The 24407-nt window shown below is 32.8% G+C and overlaps 1 protein-coding gene across 1 annotated transcript in view; it reads left to right on the forward strand.

Moving 5' to 3' along the window:
• Positions 1 to 24407, forward strand: part of LOC125653117 (atrial natriuretic peptide receptor 3-like) — a 37927-nt gene that overhangs the window by 9529 nt on the left and 3991 nt on the right. Inside the window, exons 2-10 of the mRNA XM_056159356.1 lie at positions 3286 to 3395; positions 10767 to 10901; positions 14589 to 14825; positions 17785 to 17891; positions 19939 to 20046; positions 20189 to 20299; positions 21574 to 21712; positions 21840 to 21994; positions 23727 to 23853. Coding sequence (XP_056015331.1) covers positions 3286 to 3395; positions 10767 to 10901; positions 14589 to 14825; positions 17785 to 17891; positions 19939 to 20046; positions 20189 to 20299; positions 21574 to 21712; positions 21840 to 21994; positions 23727 to 23853 — 1229 coding nt within the window. The remainder of the gene's footprint in view (positions 1 to 3285; positions 3396 to 10766; positions 10902 to 14588; positions 14826 to 17784; positions 17892 to 19938; positions 20047 to 20188; positions 20300 to 21573; positions 21713 to 21839; positions 21995 to 23726; positions 23854 to 24407) is intronic.

Raw genomic sequence — 24407 nt, forward strand, 5'->3', positions numbered from 1 at the left:
ATATTTCAAAAAAGTTATTTTTCGATAGCAGTTAGAACGTCGCTGCGAGTTTTTTTCATTGGAAAGAATACCTTTCATTACCAATTTTTATTCAATCGAATTAAATCTTAGAGCGAAACATACGCAATATAAAAATTATTACCTCAAAGTGCAAAAAGAGGTGGTAAAATCCGGGAAAAAATCAAATACATGTATGGGTTTGACATTTAATTTCAAGTGATCAACATCCAGTTAAACAAATTAAGGTGACATGTGATTTGGGTAAATAGTATACATAGAAATCAAGGATAGAAAAAATCAACAAAAGACACTTGAGATTTCACCCCAAGCATAGGCCATTACAGGGTGTTCGTGGCTCGAGTCCTTTGTAAATATGTATGCTAAACATCCTGCAGAGTGTGCAGTAATTTCTGTATGTACTTTGTATCTACACTTGTAATGAATCTAATAATTTAATGATTATTGACAAACTTATTCCCAATTCAATTTGTAAATTGTGACACCTATCAGAGATTTGTCTTCTCTGGCACGCCAATTTCAAAACCATTTTTGACAAAGAGCAGCCATGATTTGTGAAATAAAATTTACAAATGTAGATTTAGGTTTTAGAATTGCAGTAAACTATTGTAAGATACTGTAGAATTTGATAAATAGCCAATGCTAAACCTAGATCGATAAATAGCCAATGCTAAACCTAGATCGATAAATAGCCAATGCTAAACTTAGATCGATAAATAGCCAATGGTAAACCTAGATCAGCATTCCTTGATAACAATATATATATATATATATATATATATATATATATATATATATATATATATTATATATATATATATATATATATATATATATATATATAAGGTGACAAAAATTCACCAGAAATTGGTGCTCGCGAATCATGCGGGTGTTGATTATTGGTTAACAATAACTATGAACACCATAAACGATTTCTCTGAAACATGAGAAATGTTCATAAACTACTGATAACAATATGCTTCCATATAATGTAAGATAAGTTATATTCTGTATATTACAGTATATAATGTAATTTAAGTTATATTCTGTAATATGTTTATGTTATTCCGTGTAGTTAAAACAATATACACTTGCTTTTCTCTATGAAAACAAAATTTTATTAGACTTTGATTTGTATATTCTGTACCACTTTTGAACTAATCACCTTTGCAGTTTTTTGCAAACATCATTTCTAACATTATGATGGCACAACCATTGTGACTAAATGAAATTTCATACGGTGTGTAAATGCTTGAATCAATGACGTTACAATGTGCCGACCAATCAAATATCTAGGAAATGTTGAAGCGGAAAATTCACAGAGACGTCTTTGCAGTAGTCAGAGGTTGAAAAACTGTAGTGTACAGTATTTAGGGATCCTGTACTGCCTCGCTAGTGTGCTAGCTTTTCTAAGGATGTGGTAGAATTTATTTCTTAATCACGCAAGTTAAGCAACAGCGAGTGTGATCAGCACTTGGTTGGGTGACCGCTATACGTTACAAAACTATTAAACGGTCAAAAGTTGTCGCAGGTTGAAACTGTATACATTTATTGCATGGCTTTTTGAGGACGGTCAAATTTCGCCCAAGGTAAACAAGAAACTTGGGCAAGTTAAACATAAACTGTAATTTCTTACTGCTAACTATTATTGTTTGTGATTTTGCATATCATAAATAGGCACGTAGAAGGGTTTTCCATAGACGGGGGAGGGGGGGGGTGTTCGCTTTAAAATGTCTTGACAAACAAACACCTGTTATTATTCAAAATATGCGTTAATCCTAAATTATGAGGTGGGGATGGTGCACCTAAATTACTTTTAAAATACCTCCAAACATTTCTTCCCCAAGTCCATATGTATAACTTCAAGCTTGCATTCTTTCCATTTACTACTCCTATAAAAAATATTGGGGGTGGGGCGGGGGGCTATGATTAGGATTAGCAATTTCACTGAGGGTAATTTGTAGGCCTGAATTTTTCAAAATAAACTTAAGTCGTCATTTGGATTTACGACTGAGATTTTACTTAAATTTTGACTCCTCAAATAAAAGAAAACTCAAACGTAAGTTTGAGATTTTTTCAATGACTAATTTACAAATTGCAATTGTAGGTTAGGTAATAATATACACCTATTATGTTTTTTACCAGACAAGTTTCACTCTTAAAATGACTACGTTTAGTAACATTACTGAATACGATTTGATGAAGGTGTTTAGAAAAAAGAGACTCAACTAGTAGAATACATCATTAAAGATTAAAAATGCATGAAGGTACCAAAGAGATTTTGTACTGAATATAGAAATCATATTTAGGTAAAATATACCTATTGCATGACTTATTTGGTATTAGTCAAATGTTTTCCCTCCGTAGAGGAAAAGATGTGGGGAACTGTTGCCCAAGACCTTGCACAACAGTTTCCCAGGTCTTCTCCACTACCTCGGGATAACAGTTTGACTATTCCGCAAAAAGCAATGCGATAAATGTTTCAACCTGAGAAAACTATTGACCTGTTAGTAGTCTTTCAACCTTTGTAAAGACATCGCTATGAATTTACCGCTTCAACTTCTCTTTGATATTTGATTTGTCGGCACATAGTGACGTCATATTCTATGAAATTTCATTTAGTCACAATGGTTGTACCATCATAATGTTAGAAATTATACTTGCAAAAAACTAAAGAGGTGAGTGGTTCAAAAACGGTATGGAATATAGAATATACAAATAATAAAATTTTCTAATAAAATTTTTGCTTTTCATTAGATTTTTTTTTGACTGGGATTGAGCGCAACATTTATTATATGAGACCCTCTTGGAACCGAACTATTGCACTACTTAATAATGACTAAGGTCTCCATCCCGAGTCTAACCAAATGTAGCACGGTATGGTAGTTAATGATTTCGCGTCTGATCACAGTTAGTTTTAGTTAGGAATGGTTGATTGTTCGTGTATTTTGAATGAAATATCTTCATAGGTGGTTTCACATGAATACCAGATGGTTTGAAATGTTGTTATGATTGATATTTTTTAACTTTTTAAAAGGTAATTGTGCCGAAATAAAACGTTTAAACAAGAAACACGCACTTGACTGGGAATTAACTTTACAAAATATTCACATATGTTTAAACACGTACGTGAAGGTACACAAAGTAATACACAGCGTAGGTACGTTATTTTTAATACATAGCATATCGAATGTTCCTGGTAACGTCAATTGTCTGTCATCGAATTCATTTGTTTGTAATTTTACGTCCCTACTTTTCTGCTTTCAGAGTCCGATGGTATGACACAGACTGCAATGTCAAAAGCGCCTTAGCTGCTGCGGTACACGCCAAATCCACATTCGACCCCCATCTCTTCCTGGGACCACCATGCTCTGTTGGCAAGTCCATGTGAAACTTAACTATACGTGTAATCTATTCCCTATCTAATTGCTGAAATTAAACTCTCAACTGGTTTAAAGTAACGTAACAAGGCATCGTACACGTACACTAAAAATGTATTGTACTCTGTTGTAGTGTTACCAAATTTTCAAAACCTACTTTAAAAGTCTGTAATCTTTGCAACATCAGTGTTAGGTTGATTTGTAAAATGTTTATTTGCATTTACTTATTGAACGAAATAAAACAAATACTTACAAATTCGGGAAATTAACATATATTCAAATACACAGATTATGTATGTGCTAAGTCGCTGGAAAATGGACTAATCTTAAATTGCATAGATGTATGGTAATGCCCTCGGGCAACAGTGCAAGATAGCCTGAAGGAAGGCGTTTATGCTTTACATATTCAAAAACCTCACTCTTTTTGGAAAAACTTGCGTGATCAACGATTTTATATAGAATCTCTGTTCTCTCATTACCATGCAAAGAAGATATAAAAACAATGAATAGACTTATATTTAAGTTCCTAAGGAATAAAACAGATCGTATAAAACGAAATACTTTAATACGTAGCATTAATGAAGGAGGTATTGGTGTGATAGACGTTGAGTCAAAATTAATGTCAATAAAAGCATCTTGGGTTGAAAAATTACTAAATTCAAAGGGAAAATTAAAGTCATATGTAGAATCCTTATGTCTGAAAAATAATATTTACTTTAAATATATTCTAATTACCAATGAAATAGATTTGAAAAATCATTGCTTAATCAAAAAATTTCCAATTTTCTATCAACAAATTTTTATATGTTACAATAAATGTAAACAGAGACAAACGCATTTATCAGCTACAGAATTCTTACAACAACCAATATGGAATAATAAATTATTCACATATAGAGGTAAGTCACTATATTTCCCTGATTGGAGTAAAAGTAATCTGCTCTATGTCAAAGATATATGTGACCCAAGTGGTCTTAAACCTGCTAAATGGTGTCTTGATAATTTAAAATACAAAAGTAATTGGATTTGTCAATATAAGATTTTATATTCAGTATTTAGAGAATTTATCAACAAATATGATCTTTCAATATTGTTCCATTTATCACAAACTCTCCAATAATTCCTCGCTTTCAGTACGGTAACAAACTATTAGACTTAAGCAAAGGTATTTCAAAAATATTTTACAAAATTTTATGCAATAAAAAATCACGTACACCTATTTATCAGTCATTCTATGAAAGAGAATTTCATATTCAGTGTAAATCATTATAGGTAAAAATATATAGACATAAAATTGCAAATATTTTTGATAAAAAGGTTGCGGAGTTCAACTATAAACTTCTGAAAAACTTGCTCAGCAATAATTTATTCTTAAGTAAATGCTGTCAAGATATAAGCAGTAAATGCAACTCATGTCCAAATGAAACAGAAAATTGTAAACATTTAATATTTAATTGTTCAAACGTCAAAGATATTTGGAATTTGATAAGTTCCTCATTAAAATTTGAAATTAGCTGGAAACATATTGTTATTGGTTTCTATCAGGAAACAAATGACAAAATATCAGTCCTTAATATTTTAATTTCTTTCATTGCTTATCGTATGTACAAATTCAAAATGTTATGTAGACTCAATAGCAAAAATGAAACACAAGAAAGAGTTAAACAACATATAAAATATGAATTGCTAACATATCATAAAGTACTTAAGAAATGTAACACTCATAACTCGAATTTCATAGATATTATATTAGGAATTTCGGATAAACTTTAATAAAATTAAATTAATGTGCGAGACATTATCAGTATTGTAACATACTTTTAATTAATATACATATATTTCTTACTATTTATATGTCTGTATTTATTTGTAATCGATATGTATACATAGTTCACGTACAACATGTATTCAATTATGTAAATGTAGTTTTACGTATGATATAAATCCACCTCTACTGGGAGAAAATGGTCTCCCGGCTAGGCTGCCCTAGGGTCTAGTTTCTAGTTTCTGTGTGTGTGGACCCTGAGGCATCATGAGTGGTATTATGTTTTAAGAAAACCCTAGCTTTATTATATCTAACATTATCTCACTGTTGTAATCTACAAACTCATTGTTACATTGATCATCATACAATATGAATACTGTATAGCCTATATATTTAAATGTCAACTATGACAATATTACTGTGACATGCAATGAAATATATGTATTCAATGAATGTACATCTAAATTTGTTAATATGTACCCTGGTGGTACCTTAGTAAACACTTTGTTTTATATTGAGGGAGTTTAGTCAGGGCCTCATCCCTGGCAGCTGCCCTATTATATTGGTTAGTTATTTTAAAATTGTTATAGAGTAGGCTCTGGGAAATAAATTAATATATATATATATATATATATATATATATATATATATATATATATATATAAAGTAAGGAAAAAGTTCACTTTCAATGATGTCCATGAAATTTCTGAATTCAAGGGTGTATCATGGGTGTATACATTGCATTATAAAACCACAGGAGAGGACTTCTATTTCAATATTTTTGCATGTATTTATCTTTCGAAAACGAACGCAAAATAAGGTATTTTGGCAGAAAATTAAGAATAATAATAAATTAGGTCAAGCACAAAAACGGTAATGTTTAGGATTTTTACCATTCAGTATATTTGAAACTAAACTGAATAAACTGTTTACGCTATGTACCTCCACCCCACATTTCCTTTCTCGTAGCAACTCAGCTTAATATATTGACTGGATGATTAAATTCAAAGAATAACCCAAATTAGAGGCTAAGTCCTTGTGTAGCACGAATCTTTTAATTTGGGCAATGTATCCATACGCCGTGATGAGGTTAACCAGTCACGATCACATAGGAGAGAAAGCACTCGACCATAAAACGTTGGTTTCTTATAACGCTTTCACACAGACGTACAGATATATATAGAACATGTGTTGAAACATTTTTGAAGATACTATATTTGTAATTTTATCGAAACAAATGATGTTTTCTATACAGTGGAGCCTCGGTAATCCGGACGCTATTAATCCGGACGCATCACCTTCCGGACGACTTTTCTAGGGAACGGAATTTTTATACATTATTTTGCATCATTAATCCGGAAATTTGCGTTTCGGATCCGGACGGTCACTTTTTACTACAAAACGTTATAATGCAAGGTGAAGATAACGAACAGTGATCAATCTCATAACTCCTACAAGCAATACAAAATAGATAGTTGGGCAAAAACGGACCCCTGGACACACCAGAGGTGGGATCAGGTGCCTAGGAGGAGTAAGCATCCCCTGTTGACCGGTCACACCCGCCGTGATCCCCATATCCTGATCAGGTAAACGGAGTTATCCGCAGTCAAAATCAGTGTGCCAAGAACGGCTTAACAAACAGTATGAAACACGTCAGACAGCATTTGACCCAATGCGGCGTTGTATTGACGAACTAGATCGTTATAACGACATAATGCATTGAAAATTGTACCGTTAATCCGGACGGTCATTTTGTTTAGGGAAGGTCTGTGTCGGACAATTTTAGCAAGGCGTAAATTATAAAGAAAACAAGCCAAACTTTCTAATTGAAGCGATTACCTGTACCCTGTCAACACCCCCTTCCAATTAGGTGCTGTTTGATGATAAGTCCGTTAGATAGCACGTGCCGATCGAGACATTGTATTGCCAATTTTCGCACATACGATCTTTATTGCGTGTAGTGTTGAATTTTGTAAATAAATCTGTAGTATATTATTTTATAGTCATCAATACCCTAATAGTATCAATAAATTAAACATCATGTTGTAATGATAATTTTTTTAACTGCTACGCATATCAATTGTACTGATTCGTAAATTGATATCGGCTTATTCAAATCTAAAGAGTGTAGATTATACTTCTAGGCTCTGGATTTTATACTGTTGATTGGCGTAAAATATACATTTATGTTCATGCACATGCATATGCAAGGTGAAGATAACGAACAGTGATCAATCTCATAACTCCTACAAGCAATACAAATTAGATAGTTGGGCAAACACGGACCCCTGGACACACCAGAGGTGGGATCAGGTGCCTAGGAGGAGTAAGTATCCCCTGTTGACCGGTCACACCCGCCGTGAGCCCCATATCCTGATCAAGTAAACGGAGTTATCCGCAGTCAAAATCAGTGTGCCAAGAACGGCTTAACAATCGGTATGAAACACGTCAGATAGCATTTGACCCAATGCGAGGTTGTATTGACGAACTAGATCGTTATAATGACCATAGAATTTGCGAAATGCTGACTTCAATCGAGACTGTTGAAATCCCTGTACCATCAACTTGTTTGTCAGTAGCTTATCTCGATTTAAAAACTGACTATACCCAGAACAAGCTCTTGCATATCGAATCATTTGAGATATATAAACACCATATGCAGGTGATAATGGAATATTGCTACATAAATGTGGGAAGTTGACGATGGAGAAGCTGAAATCATCCCGTTTATCATACAGTTGAGTTGTTAGTGTGTCGTTGATGTCTACTTTCAATAAAATATCCAAGTATGAAGCAGAAGTGGACGACTCTATGGTGTCCTTTATTTCGAGCTCACAGGGATATATCAAATCGACATATGAATGAAAGCTATCATTGTTAATAGACAAAACGTCATCGATATATCTAAAAGTCGAATTGAAGGTCACAGCGAGAGATTTTTTCTTCTCACGTAGAAGTTTTTTGAATAAATTCTGCTTCATATGAATATAAAAACAGGTCAGCTAACAAAGGAGCACAATTCGTGCCCATGGGAATTCCAACAAACTGATGGAAGACCTGATATATGTAGTATAAAGTTTTAACGTTTAGAATGTCAAGCATGTAGAATGTACCTGTGTACGATTGATTCTTGTTACGATGTTGTAGAGCTTTATTGCTTTCGAATTTTTAAACTCTGAGTAGAAGTGAGAAAATTACCATTTTAAGGAAAATGAAAATTAAATTCTGTATGTACCTGTAATGTAAAACTTATACGGTACCAATTTTAGTTTCACCCGAGTTTTATTCCGTTATTATCGCATCATGAAAATAATAGGTGCGCGTGACTAGAGCAAAGCAGTAGTAGGTCTTGATATTACGAGCTTAAATGATTTTGTTTTTCCGATATTGTCTTGGATAATTATAGAATAAGAAATATAAACTCTGGCAGATTGAATTTCGGTTAAAGAATGTTGTCAACTGACATGATAATCACGGAATTCTTATATCAACTTTGGACGATGAAGATTGTTTTAACAGACCGCCGAACCCGTGAATCGTGACAGATGGAAATTACCGGCCTCTTTAAAAAGTAAAAGTGTGATGAAATGTTTGAAGTGTAAATGATTATATTAGTTACTAATGATTTATTTACTTATAGTTAGATAAAGTGCTTCATTATTTGTTTTAGTGCATACGGTACACAGTTTTGTATATTTATTTGTAGGGATCTTATGTATGTACAATGTAAGCACAGGCAAATACACTGAACACGTACATTAAATTTTAGTGCTTTGAAATACATGTAAATGTTAACATTATCATAATTTATTTACTAATGCAAATGGTCAAATCCAATGATATAATGTGTTTAGTCCACTATGTATCAATAAAGTAGGCACTTATTGGTTACTTATGTAAGGATAGAAAATATGCGATTCAATTATCCGTACGTTTCATTTTTGCGGACGATTTTGCTGGAAACCAAATTGTCCGGATTAACGAGGCTCCACTGTAGTCAGTAATTGAGAAATATCCATCTTTCAAATCCACGCTTTGTTCTAATTCACCGCAACCTAGAGTTCGTACACAAAGGACCTACAACGAGGCGCTGAGTGCAATGCGATCACTGAAACGAAAATGACGTGGCATATTGTGGTAGTATCATAGACTTCAACGCCGCGTCATCTCTACCAGAAACAATCACACCAATAGGCGTTAAGTGCCATTGTGTGTGTTCCAGTCTAGAGTTTGTTTTAAAGTAATAGGCTTCAGGGAACTTCTTATCTCTGCTCGGACAACGTGTAATTCTTTCTGTTAAAATAAAACAAGCATCATTCATTATATCTATTTGCGAATTAGATGAGGCATAATAATATGATGATGATAATAATAATATTTATGTTCCGTTAGCCTCAGCTTAACCTTGCCAAGTAGACTAGGCTTGTTTTTTGGCATGACAGGCAGAACCAGTAACACAGTGTTGAATTGAAAAAATGTCATTTATTAATAAAATGACGAAAATGAAACTTGACAAAATAATGGGGGTCAGAAAAGACTAGAAAACATTGGTAAACGTCTTTGGATAAGTATTATGCAATCTGACCCCCAGCAAAATCTAACATAAAGATATATGGGGGCCAAAAACATGACCCCCAACAAACATCACATAAAATTATATGAGAATCAACTAATCTGTTATCTAAACAACACAACCTGCCTGTCCACAAAAAAGGTGGGTAATGTAAAAACTACAGGCAGGTGGGTAATGGAACAATACAGGCAGAAAACAATTACAAAGGAGGTAGTACTGGGGTTGGATGGTGGGTAACAATAATTTTCGTAGCAAAATTTTGCGTGGCTTCTCCTTCTAGTAGAACAAAGAACAATGATCACATGGTAGAAAGGTTCCACGCTGATTGGTTTAAAACATCCAAACAGCAGCTTGGGTAAACCCAGACCCTGAACAGTGTAGTATAATGTCAACAGAACTATGTAAAAATAGGAACATATAAGTACATAAAAAATACATGGACATGTCACATAAAAGTTATTATTTCACTTCGTATTAAATAATAACTTATTTATTTTTATTATACACTTTCAATTTCAAGTTTCTTCTCAAATTTCCTGCATCAGGTTAATTTTTATGCTTATCAAATGACATGTAAATAACTACAGAACTGTAGCTCTATGGTGAAAAATCTTAATTTTCCCCAGAGAGCTAACGTTCCACAGCTACCAGGTAAGAAATGTTTGAAAATTGTGAAATGCAGACAAATGCACTAGTATATTTAGTATAGTACACTAGGTATAGTATTCTTAATTCTGAATAACTAATCTAATATCGCATGTTTAAGTGATGGAAAATATAAACCTTGAAATTGCAATTCCGTTATTTTATAGGAAAAACTATGATACATCTAAAACAACAAATGCCATTAAAATGTACACATAATGATACATCATTCTACTTCGATTGTATTTCCAGCACCTGTAAAAGAGATAATGATGTTGCTTTGATTTCCACATCAGGAATTGGTCATATGTAATCATACCATACTGTAACAAACAGGTAGTATGTGCATGTGTATAATTGTATAATTATCGAAAATTGTTTTCAGGTATGAGAGGCGTTGCTCTTCTGGCGTCACACTGGAATACACCTATATTTGGATGGGTATCACAAGAGGAAGAGTTTCAAGATAAAACAATGTACTCGACTTTGGTACGTTTTCTGGGACCCTTAAACCGCTTTCGTAAGTACGACAACAAACATTTTGATTTCCCTTTGACATGTAGTAATCAGGACCATTCTCCCACCGTACATTATACATATAGGATACATCATGTTATTTGTTTTCTTTTTCGTTGAATTACTTACCATGATATGCTTGTCTATCTATCTATTTAATCATATATATGTAAAACTTATACGGTACCAATTTTGATGCACCAGATGCGCATTTCGACAATAATGTCTCTTCAGTGATGCTCAACCGAAATGTTTGAAATCCGAAATAACTATGAAGTTTTGGAGCTAAATATAGCCAAAAACAGCGTGCCAAAAAAAGTGGAGCCAAATTCGTCCAAGGATAAGAGCTATGCATGAGGGATATAATCCTTAATTTTGAAATGAATTTCTAAATTTTATAACAGCAATTAAATATACATCCGTATTTTCAAATATAAAATGTCTCATTTTTCCAAAGTTACTGGATCTTTAAAACCAAGTTTTACATAGCATCAAACACCTCAAAGATAGAAGAGTGTTATTTTATTTCTTCCGAAGACAATAACAAGTCATCTGCCAGTAGAAATGAATTAGTGTTACCGAAAAGTCTACTCTCTAGTTCCGCTGGCCAGGTTGAACTTTAATCCTAACCCCTGGGACAAATAAGGAATGTAACATAAATACAACGAGATTTTGAAAATTTACGGAAATATATCATAAAAATGTATTTGAAAATTTCACATGATGTTAGAATGGCTGACAAAGAGGTTCCAAAATATTTAAACTGATATACAGAGCCAATTATGCTTAATGTAAATTTAACATTAAAATACTCTGTGTAACATTAGCGGTTAATGTTAAAGGTCATTTAATGTTGACTGTGTGTACAAAATAACCGTAAACTAATAAATAATAGGACTGCTGATTGTCAAATCTTATTCCATCCAAGGTCACTGATCTACGTATGGGACCACTATGGGATCCTCAATATTGTTTTTATGGAATGTGCCATTTTGATTTTCATCAACCTCTTATTTTTGTGGGGAATCAACTTCTGACACACATAGGTATATATCTAGTCCTATACTAGTAATCGGAATGACGCACATCAATATTTAAGTATTTTATACTAGTTTTATGAAAGTTTATATTTTTTGAAACATTAAACACGTTTGACAAACAAGGCTGTATCTACGGGCATTATATAAATAGTTGATATTGATGATGGGGCGTGTGTCTCACGTGCAGGGGAACAAGATAAAAGATTAATTTCTTTTAACTTGTATTCCAGCATCTGAAAGTGTGAAGATAACAAATATATATCTCCTATTGAATCCAAACTTTTTAAATTACAAACATATTTTACAATACCTATGTATAGACGTGTTAATATACAATACACCTACGTGTTCTTATTCTTCGTCTTTTTTCAACTATAGTCCAACCAGACATGTCATTAATGGTGATGTTGATATAGTTGAAAATGACCTGAAATCACTTATTTTAATTTCAATTCATTTATTGATTCACCAAGCATGTTGGCATACAATCTTAAATTCAGAGAACCCCAGTCTTTCCAATGACGACAGAACTGCATCTCTATTATGCCAGGCGATTGGCTAAATATGAAAAACAAGAAATTGATACTTTGTTGGAATGGGTAAAAAGTATAAGAGGAATATTAAAATAACGTATTAGGCACATCAAACCAAACGTGCGTACCATCTATCTTTCTATTTTTAGTAAACCAGAAGTAATAAAAGAATTAGATAGGTTAAACAAGGAATATGTTTTGGATCCGACTGACAAAGTTTGTACCAACATCGTCTTAGTTTTTAAAGCTCATTATTACAACTTTATTATAATCGAGCTTTACATTAATTCTACATTTGGTAATAGTACTTATAATCCAACTGCCATTTCAAAAGATAAAATTCTTCAAAACCATGCTTCATATTTAAACAAATTTAATATCCCAGTCAATGGGACGAATGAATATGAGTTACCGTAACTATACTGGATTCCTAAACTTCACTAAAACCCTCACAAACATAGAAACATTGCTGGATCCAGTAAATGTTCTACCAAGTCCCTATCTTTGCTACTCATGGAAATGTTAACAACCGAGAAAGGAGAAAAATCAAACTATTGTGCCACAATATATGCCAGAAGTGGTGTAAATCAAATATGGATTCTAAAAAAAAAATTTAAAAACTTTTAGTCTCAAGTCGACAATATCAAAATGTATCACTTTTCAACATTTTACACGATCATTCCTCACGATGAATTAAAGACTACACCTTTTGACATCATGGACAGTTACCTGCTTAACAAAAATGGAAAAAAGAAATAAACACAATTATCTGGTATTCAATCATTAAAAAATTACATTGTAAAACAAGACTCAGATTTTACGTACAAGTATTCTGAAGTTGATATTAAAAAGATGTTCCTTCCTTTTAACAATATCTTCGTAGTCTTTAGTGATCAGTTCTTCCCACAGTCTGTTGGAATTCTCATGGGCACGAATTATTACCCTTTATCGGCTGACCTGTTTTATATCCTTATGAGGCAGAATTTATTCAAAAGTTTCTACATCAGAAGAAAAATCTCTTGCTGTAGCCTTCAAACTCGACATTTAGATATATTTGACTGCGGATAACTCCGTTTACCTGATCAGGATATAGGGCTCACGGCGAGTGTGACCAGTCAACATGGGATGCTTACTCCTCCTAGGCACCTGATCCCACCTCTGGTGTGTCCAGGGGTCCGTGTTTGCCCAACTATCTATTTTGTATTGCTTATAGGAGTTATGAGATTGATCACTGTTCGTTATCTTCACCTTGCATCTATGACATTTTATCTACTAACAACAAACTTTTCCAATTCATTTGTTGATTCGATATATCCCAGTGAATGCAATAAAAGACACCACAGAGTCTGCTTCGTACTTAGATATTTTATTGAACATGGATGTTAACAGCGACCTTACAACTCAACTTTTTGACAAAAAGGATGATTTCAGCTTCCCCATCGTCAACTTCCCATATTTATGTAGCAAAATTCCATTATATCTTCCATGCAGTGTTTATGTATCTCAACTGAGTCGATACCCAAGACCTTGTTCTGTGTATGATCATTTTTTAAATCAAGGCAGACTACTGACAAACAAGTTGATTTTACATGGGATTCAACAGTCTCGTTTAAAGTCAGCATTTTGCAAATTATATGGTCGTTATTACGATCTAGTTTGTAAATATAACCTATTATTGGCTTAAATGCTGTTCGACGTGTTTCATACCGGTCATTAGGCTATTCTTTACACATTGATTTTGACTATGGATTATTTTGCTTACCTGATCGAGATATAAGGCCCATGGTGAGTGTGACCTGTCGACAGAAAATGCTTACTCCTTTTTGGTACCTGATCCCACCTCTGGTATGTCTAGGGGTCCGTGTTTGCCCACATCTTAATTTTTTTTTACTTATAAGAGTTATGAGATTGACTACTGTTCGTTATCTTCATCTTTTTTCTATCTGATCAACACCCATGAAGAAGCTAAATCCTATATCAAACTAATTATAAAAGTGTTTTAAAGTCATGACATCAAAGGATATATCTTGTTAGGTGAGACATATGAATTAGAAAGCGCTATGGTCTACTGTATGTGTTTTTCTCTATTGTCACTCATCATTCTTCACTCTTTTCCAGCCAAAGTGATGTTCCACATGCAGTCTTTGTTTAAGTGGTCACAGTTTGCGGTAATGTATGACAAACGGGACCCATACCGGGCAGTGGCATCTGCTATTTCCGAGAAAGAATCTATCGAAAACGGGGAACAAGAGAGTAAATCTTGGTACACCATCGTCAACTCTTTTAAAGTCTCCAACGATATGGAAGAGAAAGAAATAGAGCAAATATTCCTTCAAATCAAACGATATTCAAGAAGTAAGATTTCTTTGACCATACATTGTCTATCACATCACTAAATTATCTGCAAATTTATTTTATGTAACAACATGGCAAATTTAAGAAATGAAACAGGATTAAAAGATACGATAAATTAAAGACTATGCCTTTTACATTATATCTTTTTCAATAAAAATGGAACACGTAAATATTCATATCTAGTGACCGGCCATCCAAAAATTGTTTTACAAAACACTCTGATTCTACGCACAACTACTTTTAAATTTTTTTATAAAAGCGATGTTGGAATTCCTCATTGACAATATTTACGTAGCCATTGGTGATCAGGTCTTCCAACAGTCTGTTGGAATTCCCATATGCACATTTTGTGCTCATTTATTAGCTAACCTGTTTTGTATTCTTTTGAGGCTGAATTTATTCAAAAGCTTCTAAATAAAAACTTTTATATTTTAACAATGCTCATTCTAATTCATATGTCGATTCGATATATCCCAATTAACTCAAAATAAACAACAACACAGAGTCTTCCACATCTGCTTCATATTTGGATATTTTATTGAATAAAGATGCTAACGGCAAACTAACAACTTAACTTTATTACAAACGGGATGAATTCAGCTTCTCTATTGTCAAGTTTCCATATTTATGTAGCAATAATCCATTATCACCAGAACATGGTGAGTTATTTCTCTCTCAGCTGATTCTATACCCGATAGGGCTCATTGCGGGTATGCTCGGCCAACAGGAAATGCTATTTTCTCCTAGGCACCAAATCCCACCTTTGGTATGTCCAGGGGTCCGTGCTTACCCTACTCTTAACTTTGCATTCTTTACAGAATTTATGAGATTGATCACTGTTCGTTTTCTTCACCTGTTCACCAGATACTTAAATCACAATGGGGAAATATGTAACCATACAAAAGATAATCGCAACCTCTACCATCAAAACCTATCAAATATTGACGTGATTGCCTAGGAAAAAATCACACAAAAAGTTTTGAATTGCCCTAGAAATCTGTTACCTACAATTTGCCAAAGTAGCTCAAAGGGACAAGCAGGGACTGTGCATGTTACAAACTCATAAACAGCTAACAGTGTCTTATCAACACTGATATTACCATACTTAATAAATAGCGAACAGTATCTTATCAACACTGATATTACCATACTTAATAAATAGCGAACAGTATCTTATCAACACTGATATTACCATACTTAATAAACAGCTAACAGTGTCTTATCAACACTGATATTACCATACTCAATAAATAGCTAACTGTGTCTTATCAACACTGATATTGCCATACTTAATAAATAGCGAACAGTGTCTTATCAACACTGATATTACCATACTTAATAAATAGCGAACTGTGTCTGATCAACACTGATATTACCATACTTAATAAATAGCGAACAGTGTCTGATTAACACTGATATTACCATACTTAATAAACAGCTAACAGTGTCTTATCAACACTGATATTACCATACTCAATAAATAGCTAACTGTGTCTTATCAACACTGATATTGCCATACTTAATAAATAGCGAACAGTGTCTTATCAACACTGATATTACCATACTTAATAAATAGCGAACTGTGTCTGATCAACACTGATATTACCATACTTAATAAATAGCGAACAGTGTCTTATCAACACTGATATTACCATACTTAATAAATAGCGAACTGTGTCTGATCAACACTGATATTACCATACTTAATAAATAGCGAACAGTGTCTTATTAACACTGATATTACCATGCTTAATAAATAGCGAACAGTATCTTATCAACACTGATATAACAATACTTAATAAATAGCGAACAGTATCTTATTAACACTGATATTACCATACTTAATAAATAGCGAACAGTATCTTATTAACACTGATATTACCATACTTAATAAATAGCGAACAGTGTCTTATTAACACTGATATTACCATACTTAATAAATAGCGAACAGTATCTTATTAACACTGATATTACCATACTTAATAAATAGCGAACAGTGTCTTATTAACACTGATATTACCATACTTAATAAATAGCGAACAGTGTCTTATCAACACTGATATTACCATACTTAATAAATAGCGAACAGTGTCTTATTAACACTGATATTACCATACTTAATAAATAGCGAACAGTATCTTATTAACACTGATATTACCATACTTAATAAATAGCGAACAGTGTCTTATTAACACTGATATTACCATACTTAATAAATAGCGAACAGTGTCTTATCAACACTGATATTACCATACTTAATAAATAGCGAACAGTATCTTATTAACACTGATATTACCATACTTAATAAATAGCAAACTGTGCCTTATTAACACTGATATTACCATGCTTAATAAATAGCGAACAGTGTCTTATTAACACTGATATTACCATGCTTAATAAATAGCTAACAATATCTTATCAACACTGATATTATTATACTTAATCAAGTTTGATATTAAATCAAATAAATCTATGTGCAAGATGAAATCACTAAAAGAAATTTTGAATTGATTTTCCAGTGACTCTAACTTTTTATATCTAACCTTAAAAGCAGATAAAAAAAATTATGAAAGCATCCCCAGAAAGTGTTAGTGAATGCAAAATCTTGTAAAAGGAATTCCAAAGTTCCTGCATTTAATAATTAAAACCATTAAAACATTCAGTTATACAACCTAACATTCCTGAGATATTGATAAGATTAGATGTCTTAGATTTTGAACACGGGTTCGTACAACAATCATCCAAAAGTGAAAACGTTTGAAAGGACAGTCAGTTCACTATCTCCCTACTTCAACTCTGTTGCGAGCGAATACTGTACCAATGGCAGTTATAAGCATGCATATGTAAGATGATACGCTGTCTATAAAAGTAATCCTACATCTATATGATTCACAAGTCGAGTAGATAAGAGAAAAATTATATTACAATATTTGTTAACTTTTACTTTTCTAATTTTCAGTTGTCGTAATGGCGTTGCCCTGGTTAGATATGCGGAGATACATGCTGATTGCCCATAGACTTGGAATGAGCGATGGGGAATATGCATTCCTCTGCATTCATGGTGATGTAAGATATTTTATTCATGATTTACTTCTTCCAATCAACATATGATAATGCGCACTCAGATGATATTTTATTGACTACAAATATCTATTGATGCAATTTCGTAAAAATCAATTTAATCCATGCATGTCTGTGAACATGCGAAAACATTCTAGTATATAGTGAATCAAAATTGACCATTTGTGACAATAATTACAGATGTAAAAGCAATACATCAAATAAGATACTTCTACAGCAAAATAAGTGATTCTACAGTTACTAATCAAAAATATGTGATTATATAGTTACTTATTAAAAATTAGTGATTTTACATTTACTTTCGAAAAAAACGTAATTCTATGGTTACTTATTAAAAATCAGTTATTCTACAGTTAGTTATGAAAAATAAGTAATTCTACGGTTACTTATTAAAAATCATTTATTCTACAGTTAGTTACTACGAATGAGTAATTATACAGCTACTTATTGCAAATCAGTAATTCTACAGCTACTTATTACGGATTATCTCCCTTATGCATAGCTCTTATCCTTAGACGAATTTGACTCCACTTTTTTTGGCACGCTGTTTTTGGCTATAATAGCTCTAAAATTTCATTGTTATTTCGGATTTCAAACATTTCAGTTGAGCATCACTGACGAGACATTTGTCGAAATGCTCATCTTGTGCATCAAAATTGGTACCGTATAAGTTTTCCATTATGACCCCTGGGTTGAGGCCTCTGCTGGTGGACTGTTAGTCCCCGAGGGTCTCTACAGCCCAGTTGCTAAGTACTTCGTTACTAGCTTGAAAATACGGATGTATATTTAATTGCTGTTATAAAATTTAGAAATTCATTTCAAAATTAAGGATTACCTCCCTCATGCATAGCTCTTATCCTTGGACGAATTTGGCTCCACTTTTTGGGCACTCTGTTTTTGGCTATATTTAGCTCTAAACTTTCATTGTTATTTCGGATTTCAAACATTTTGGTTGAGCATCACTGAAGAGACATTATTTGTCGAAATGCGCATGTGGTGCATCAAAATTGGTACCGTATAAGTTTTACATTGAAAATCATTGATTCTACAGTTATTTATGAAAAAATAAGTGATTTTAAGTTACTTACTAAAAATAGGTCATTATAGAGTTGCTTCACTGTCTCATATTCATAGATGATTATAATTTTAGTTTTTTATGAAAACTACGAAATTTAGACCCTAGCGAAAATCAATGACCTACAGTAGCCCATACATTTAGATACCTATGGTTACCATGTTCATTCTACGATTCCAGACATCCAAGCATACTTCAATAACTTTGATTTGTGGGTTAGATGTAACGGAATCATTCACTCTACAATAACTTTGATTTGTGGGTTAGATGTAATTGAATGATTCACTCTACAATAACTTTGATTTGTGGGTTAGATGTAATTGAATCATTCACTCTACAATAACTTTGATTTGTAAGTTAGATGTAATTGAATCATTCACTCTACAATAACTTTGATTTGTAAGTTAGATGTAATGGAATGATTCACTCTACAATAACTTTGATTTGTAAGTTAGATGTAATGGAATCATTCACTCTACAATAACTTTGATTTGTAAGTTAGATGTAATGGAATCATTCACTCTACAATAACTTTGATTTGTAAGTTAGATGTAATGGAATCATTCACTCTACAATAACTTTGATTTGTAAGTTAGATGTAATGGAATCATTCACTCTACAATAACTTTGATTTGTAAGTTAGATGTAATGGAATCATTCACTCTACAATAACTTTGATTTGTAAGTTAGATGTAATGGAATCATTCACTCTACAATAACTTTGATTTGTAAGTTAGATGTAATGGAATCATTCACTCTACAATAACTTTGATTTGTAAGTTAGATGTAATGGAATCATTCACTCTACAATAACTTTGATTTGTAAGTTAGATGTAATGGAATCATTCACTCTACAATAACTTTGATTTGTAAGTTAGATGTAATGGAATCATTCACTCTACAATAACTTTGATTTGTAAGTTAGATGTAATGGAATCATTCACTCTACACTTATAGCTCTACACTTATGACAAAATGGAGAATGATGTGTTCTCTGACAGGGTTTGGCGTCGAAACGACTCGTATGACGACATCGCCAAAGATGCATTTGAACCAGTCCTACACGTAGGTCAATCGATTATACTTTTGTTTGGTTTCTGTATGATAAATGTCAATTGTTTTAATGCAATGAAAAATATCTAGCTATGTATGTTTTTGAAATGTTTTTCATGTAAATATGTATAATTATCTGTACATTTTATTGTAGATTATGATGAAACCTTTAGAAAAGGAAAACTGGAACCTCTTCAAACAGGTCGCTATTGATTATGGCAATATGACGAATCCAAATTGGAATTTACCTGACCAGCATACTTCGGTATGTATTCCTTTTAGTGATAATTTACTCGGGTCAGTGTCTTTCACTACAGTTTTGTACGTATTTACTTATACACTCACAAATATTTTATGCAAAAACTCTGATTTCTGAAACTTTTTATTCCTTATTATACGCGAAAATTGATATTCGTAAAATTCGTATTAATTCCGCGAGAAGCTTCCATAGTTAAATCGGAACCCTTGCTCTTAAGTGTGGTCAACAGGGATGCTTACTTCTCCTAGGAACCTGATCCCACCTCTGGTATGTACAGGGGTCCGTGTTTGCCCTTCTGTTAAATTTCTAATTTTTATAGGATTTATGACACTGATCGGTATCATCACGTGTTCGTATTATCATCAAGTTATAGAGAACGACCTCCTTCAGAGTAATGCACGTGAAATTCTACATTTTCACAAACTGACCTCGAATGGCGATCTTAACATGATATGCATGTTTGATACTTTATCAGAATAGAAGTTTGAGCACCCCTGGTTTATTCTGACAAATTATGAAATCTGGTCATAAAAGAAACCCATAGATCTAAAAAGAATATGCTGAAAAATGGAGATTTTGCCATCATTGTTTCAGTTAAAATTGTGTTGGCAATTGGGGAAATTTTGAAGACAACCGTATATTAATGAAGCGAATGTGGCCCTTTTTATAAAATATATCATGATTAAGATTTCAAGCGATACACATCACAAGACGATTATTGCTTATAGGAGTTTAGATTGATAACTGTTCGTTATCTTCGCCTTTCACAATAAGTAATTATGCAAGCCTTATCTATCATGAAAATACACCATATACAAATCCAGAAAAGCTACAAGACATGGGATGTAAAGATTGATGATTGAATATTGTTTAACGTCCCTCTCGAGAATACTTAACTCATATGGAGATGTAAAGAAATTATAGCGTTTCTAGCTAAAAGATCTTACATGAACATTCTTTGAAAAAAGGGTCATCGTTCTATTATAATTTAACTAAAAATTGAGAACATTTCATTATGAGGGAAACTCATTTTTTACGTTCATCAATCTATTTTACAAATTTATATGCCTTTTATGAAGTGTTTACACGCTCTGGTTTTTCTTCTTTTTTTTTTCCTTTTCTTGTTGGCATGGTTCATTTGGTAAATTAATATTGACTATAAAACAAACACTTAAACACTGAAAACTATGTACTTTTAAGTACATGCTTGTGTGAGCAAATTGTGAGAGCCTGGTTATGAAAGGTTTATATATAAGCATTACTTATCGTTTAAATTTCAGCCTGATGCTTACTCGCCCTATCTGTATGATGCAACAATCATGTGGGCATTGCTAACAGACAAAATTTTGAAAGAAAACAAGAAGAATCCACATGACGGGGAGTATATGTTTAAGATGGCCACCACTTTGACGGAAGAAGGTATTTGTAATGCATTTTGTTTCGGTTTTTTTCCCTTCAAAATCTCAACTTTCATTACTTCTGTCGATTTAAAAAAAAAAAGGCATTACTGCCGGGTTACATGTATTATTTATTTCTATCATTACAGAGGAAATCAATGGTTTGACGGGAAAGGTCAATCTAGATTCCCGGGGAGATAGAAATCTTGATTTCCAGGTTCTAGATATGTCAGAAAACGGCACGTTTTCAAGAATTATCACCATTAGATATTTTAGGGAAGGTGAACGAGTAGTGGATTTTGAGGTATGTTTTCATTCGTTATTGACACCTTCTTTAAATATCTCAGATCAATGGACAGTTTGAGGGGTAATATATATATATATATATTTAAGGCACTAAAATGACCAACGACATAAACAACCAGATTGTCAAATTTTCGGGACGACCCGTCCCTTTTTCAGGACAAACGAAAAGAATCACATAATGTGGCCAATATTAACAGAGAATAATAACACAAACTACATATAAATACATCTAACACTACAACTACACAAATCTACAACGCAGATTACTTGTTTTTTGGTTTTTAGGCTTGCCAATCAATGTTAAAAGCGGAGCGAATTAGGACATGCCTTATTCGTCCAAAGAGCTGATCCAAAATGTACGAAGTGATGAAAATAGACTTAATTAATCTCAAGTGGAACGAGTTAACCATATTACGTTGACAAATAGTAAAGCTAACTCGTACCCAGAGAGATTCTATTTTAACTATGCATTAAGAATAAATAATTTATAAAAGATAATAATAAGAAAAAAATATCAACAACAAAAAACTAATAATGAAAATAAACTATGTAACTGAATGAACACTATAAAAATAAGATATGAAATGAACAAAAATTGGAGAGAGAAATAATGCAAATAACAAGTTTGAATAAGTAAACAAAGTGGACCAACTCCAAACAAAAACAAAGAATAAGCAGCTAGGAAATTAAATCAACATCAGACATTCCCGTACTGATCATGTCTATGTATATATAGGGGATGCTTACTCCTCCTAGGCACTTGATCCCACCTCTGGTGTGTCCAGGGGTCCGTGTTTGCCCAACTATCTATTTTGTGTTGCTTGTAGGAGTTATGAGATTGATCACTGTTCGTTATCTTCACCTTGCATATATATATATATATATATATATATATATATATATATATATATATATATATATATATATATATATATATATATCTATATATACAAAGCACTAAAATGACCAACAACACGAACAACCAGATTGTCAAATTTTCGGAACGACCCGTCCCTTCTTCAGGACAAACAAAAAGAATTACATAATGTGGCCAATATTAAGAGAGCATAATAACAAAAACTACATATAAATACATCCAGCACTACAACTACACTAATCTAAACAAAGTGGACCAACTCCAAACAAAAACAAAGAATAAGCAGCCTAGTTCATTTCATATTTTATTTTTATCGTGTTCATTCAAGATTGTTTTTTGGATCAGCTCTTTGGACGAATAAGGCATGTCCTAATTTGCTCGACTTTTGACATTGATTGGCAAGGCTAAAGACCAAAAAACATGTAGTCTGCGTTGTAAATACGTTTGTAGATTAGTGTAGTTGTCGTGCTAGATTTATTTATATGTAGTTTTTGTTATTATGCTCTGTTGATATTGGCCACATTCGGTCGTCCCGAAAATTTGACAATCTGGTTGTTCGTGTCGTTGGTCATTTTAGTGCTTTGTATAATTTTTTGTATTTGACCTTGTATCCATGTTGTGGATCCGACACTTTGAGGTATCGGGTGTTGTTGGAACTCTAGTGCTTATATATATATATATATATATATATATTCTAGAATTTAAATGTGTTATCGAGAAGGAATTTTTGCACCTAGGAGTTAACATCTACCGATTTCTTATGTCAAAGGTTTATAATGTCGATAACGAATGTTACATGTAATATTCAAATTATACTATAAATACCTCCATTTCTTATCTTTTTAATGCAAAGGGCAATAAGAATGTAGCTGAAGTTAGTCGGTGGCCGAAGGGTAAAGTGGGTGTCCAGAACGCGCCTCCTGATGAACCGGTTTGTGGTTTCGATGGAAAGAAGTGTCCGGAACAGGATGAACAGCCAGGTCAGTAACCCAACGAAAAATATTGTGTCTGCCTGGCTTACATAGTTCTTTAATCGATGGGGTGAGTTTAAACATTAATAATCCTTTTCCGATCCCTGTGGATAATTTGAGAGAAATATTGATAAGCTATTAGTTAATATGTGCTATGGGCATTGTGCACCGAAAAATCTGTCCAAATTTGGCAAATAGTCATCCTTTGTCAATGTTTCATCCATTTATGTGACAAGAATGCAAATCTAATTATGATCTATCACTCTGTAAAGTACTCATACAAAATGAAAAATGTCATAATATATAATATCCTCTCGGTCTACCAAAGGAATAAGTCATATAATGATGCTACCCGACTACAAGAATATGTATGCAATTGCAATATAATTTTTATCTAACACATCAAAAACAATTCTTATAACCTTCATTTACAGAAGCTACGGTTTTATTTCATCGAGATCTGTCAGGAATACCAATAGTTTGATACTGGATCTAATTTTGTGATTAGTTTTATGAAGTACATATGTACTTTGTATATGAAATATCTGATCAATCTGAAAACA

The sequence above is a fragment of the Ostrea edulis genome, chromosome 3 (genome assembly GCF_947568905.1).
Source record: "Ostrea edulis chromosome 3, xbOstEdul1.1, whole genome shotgun sequence".
NCBI classification, from domain to species: Eukaryota; Metazoa; Mollusca; class Bivalvia; order Ostreida; family Ostreidae; genus Ostrea; species Ostrea edulis.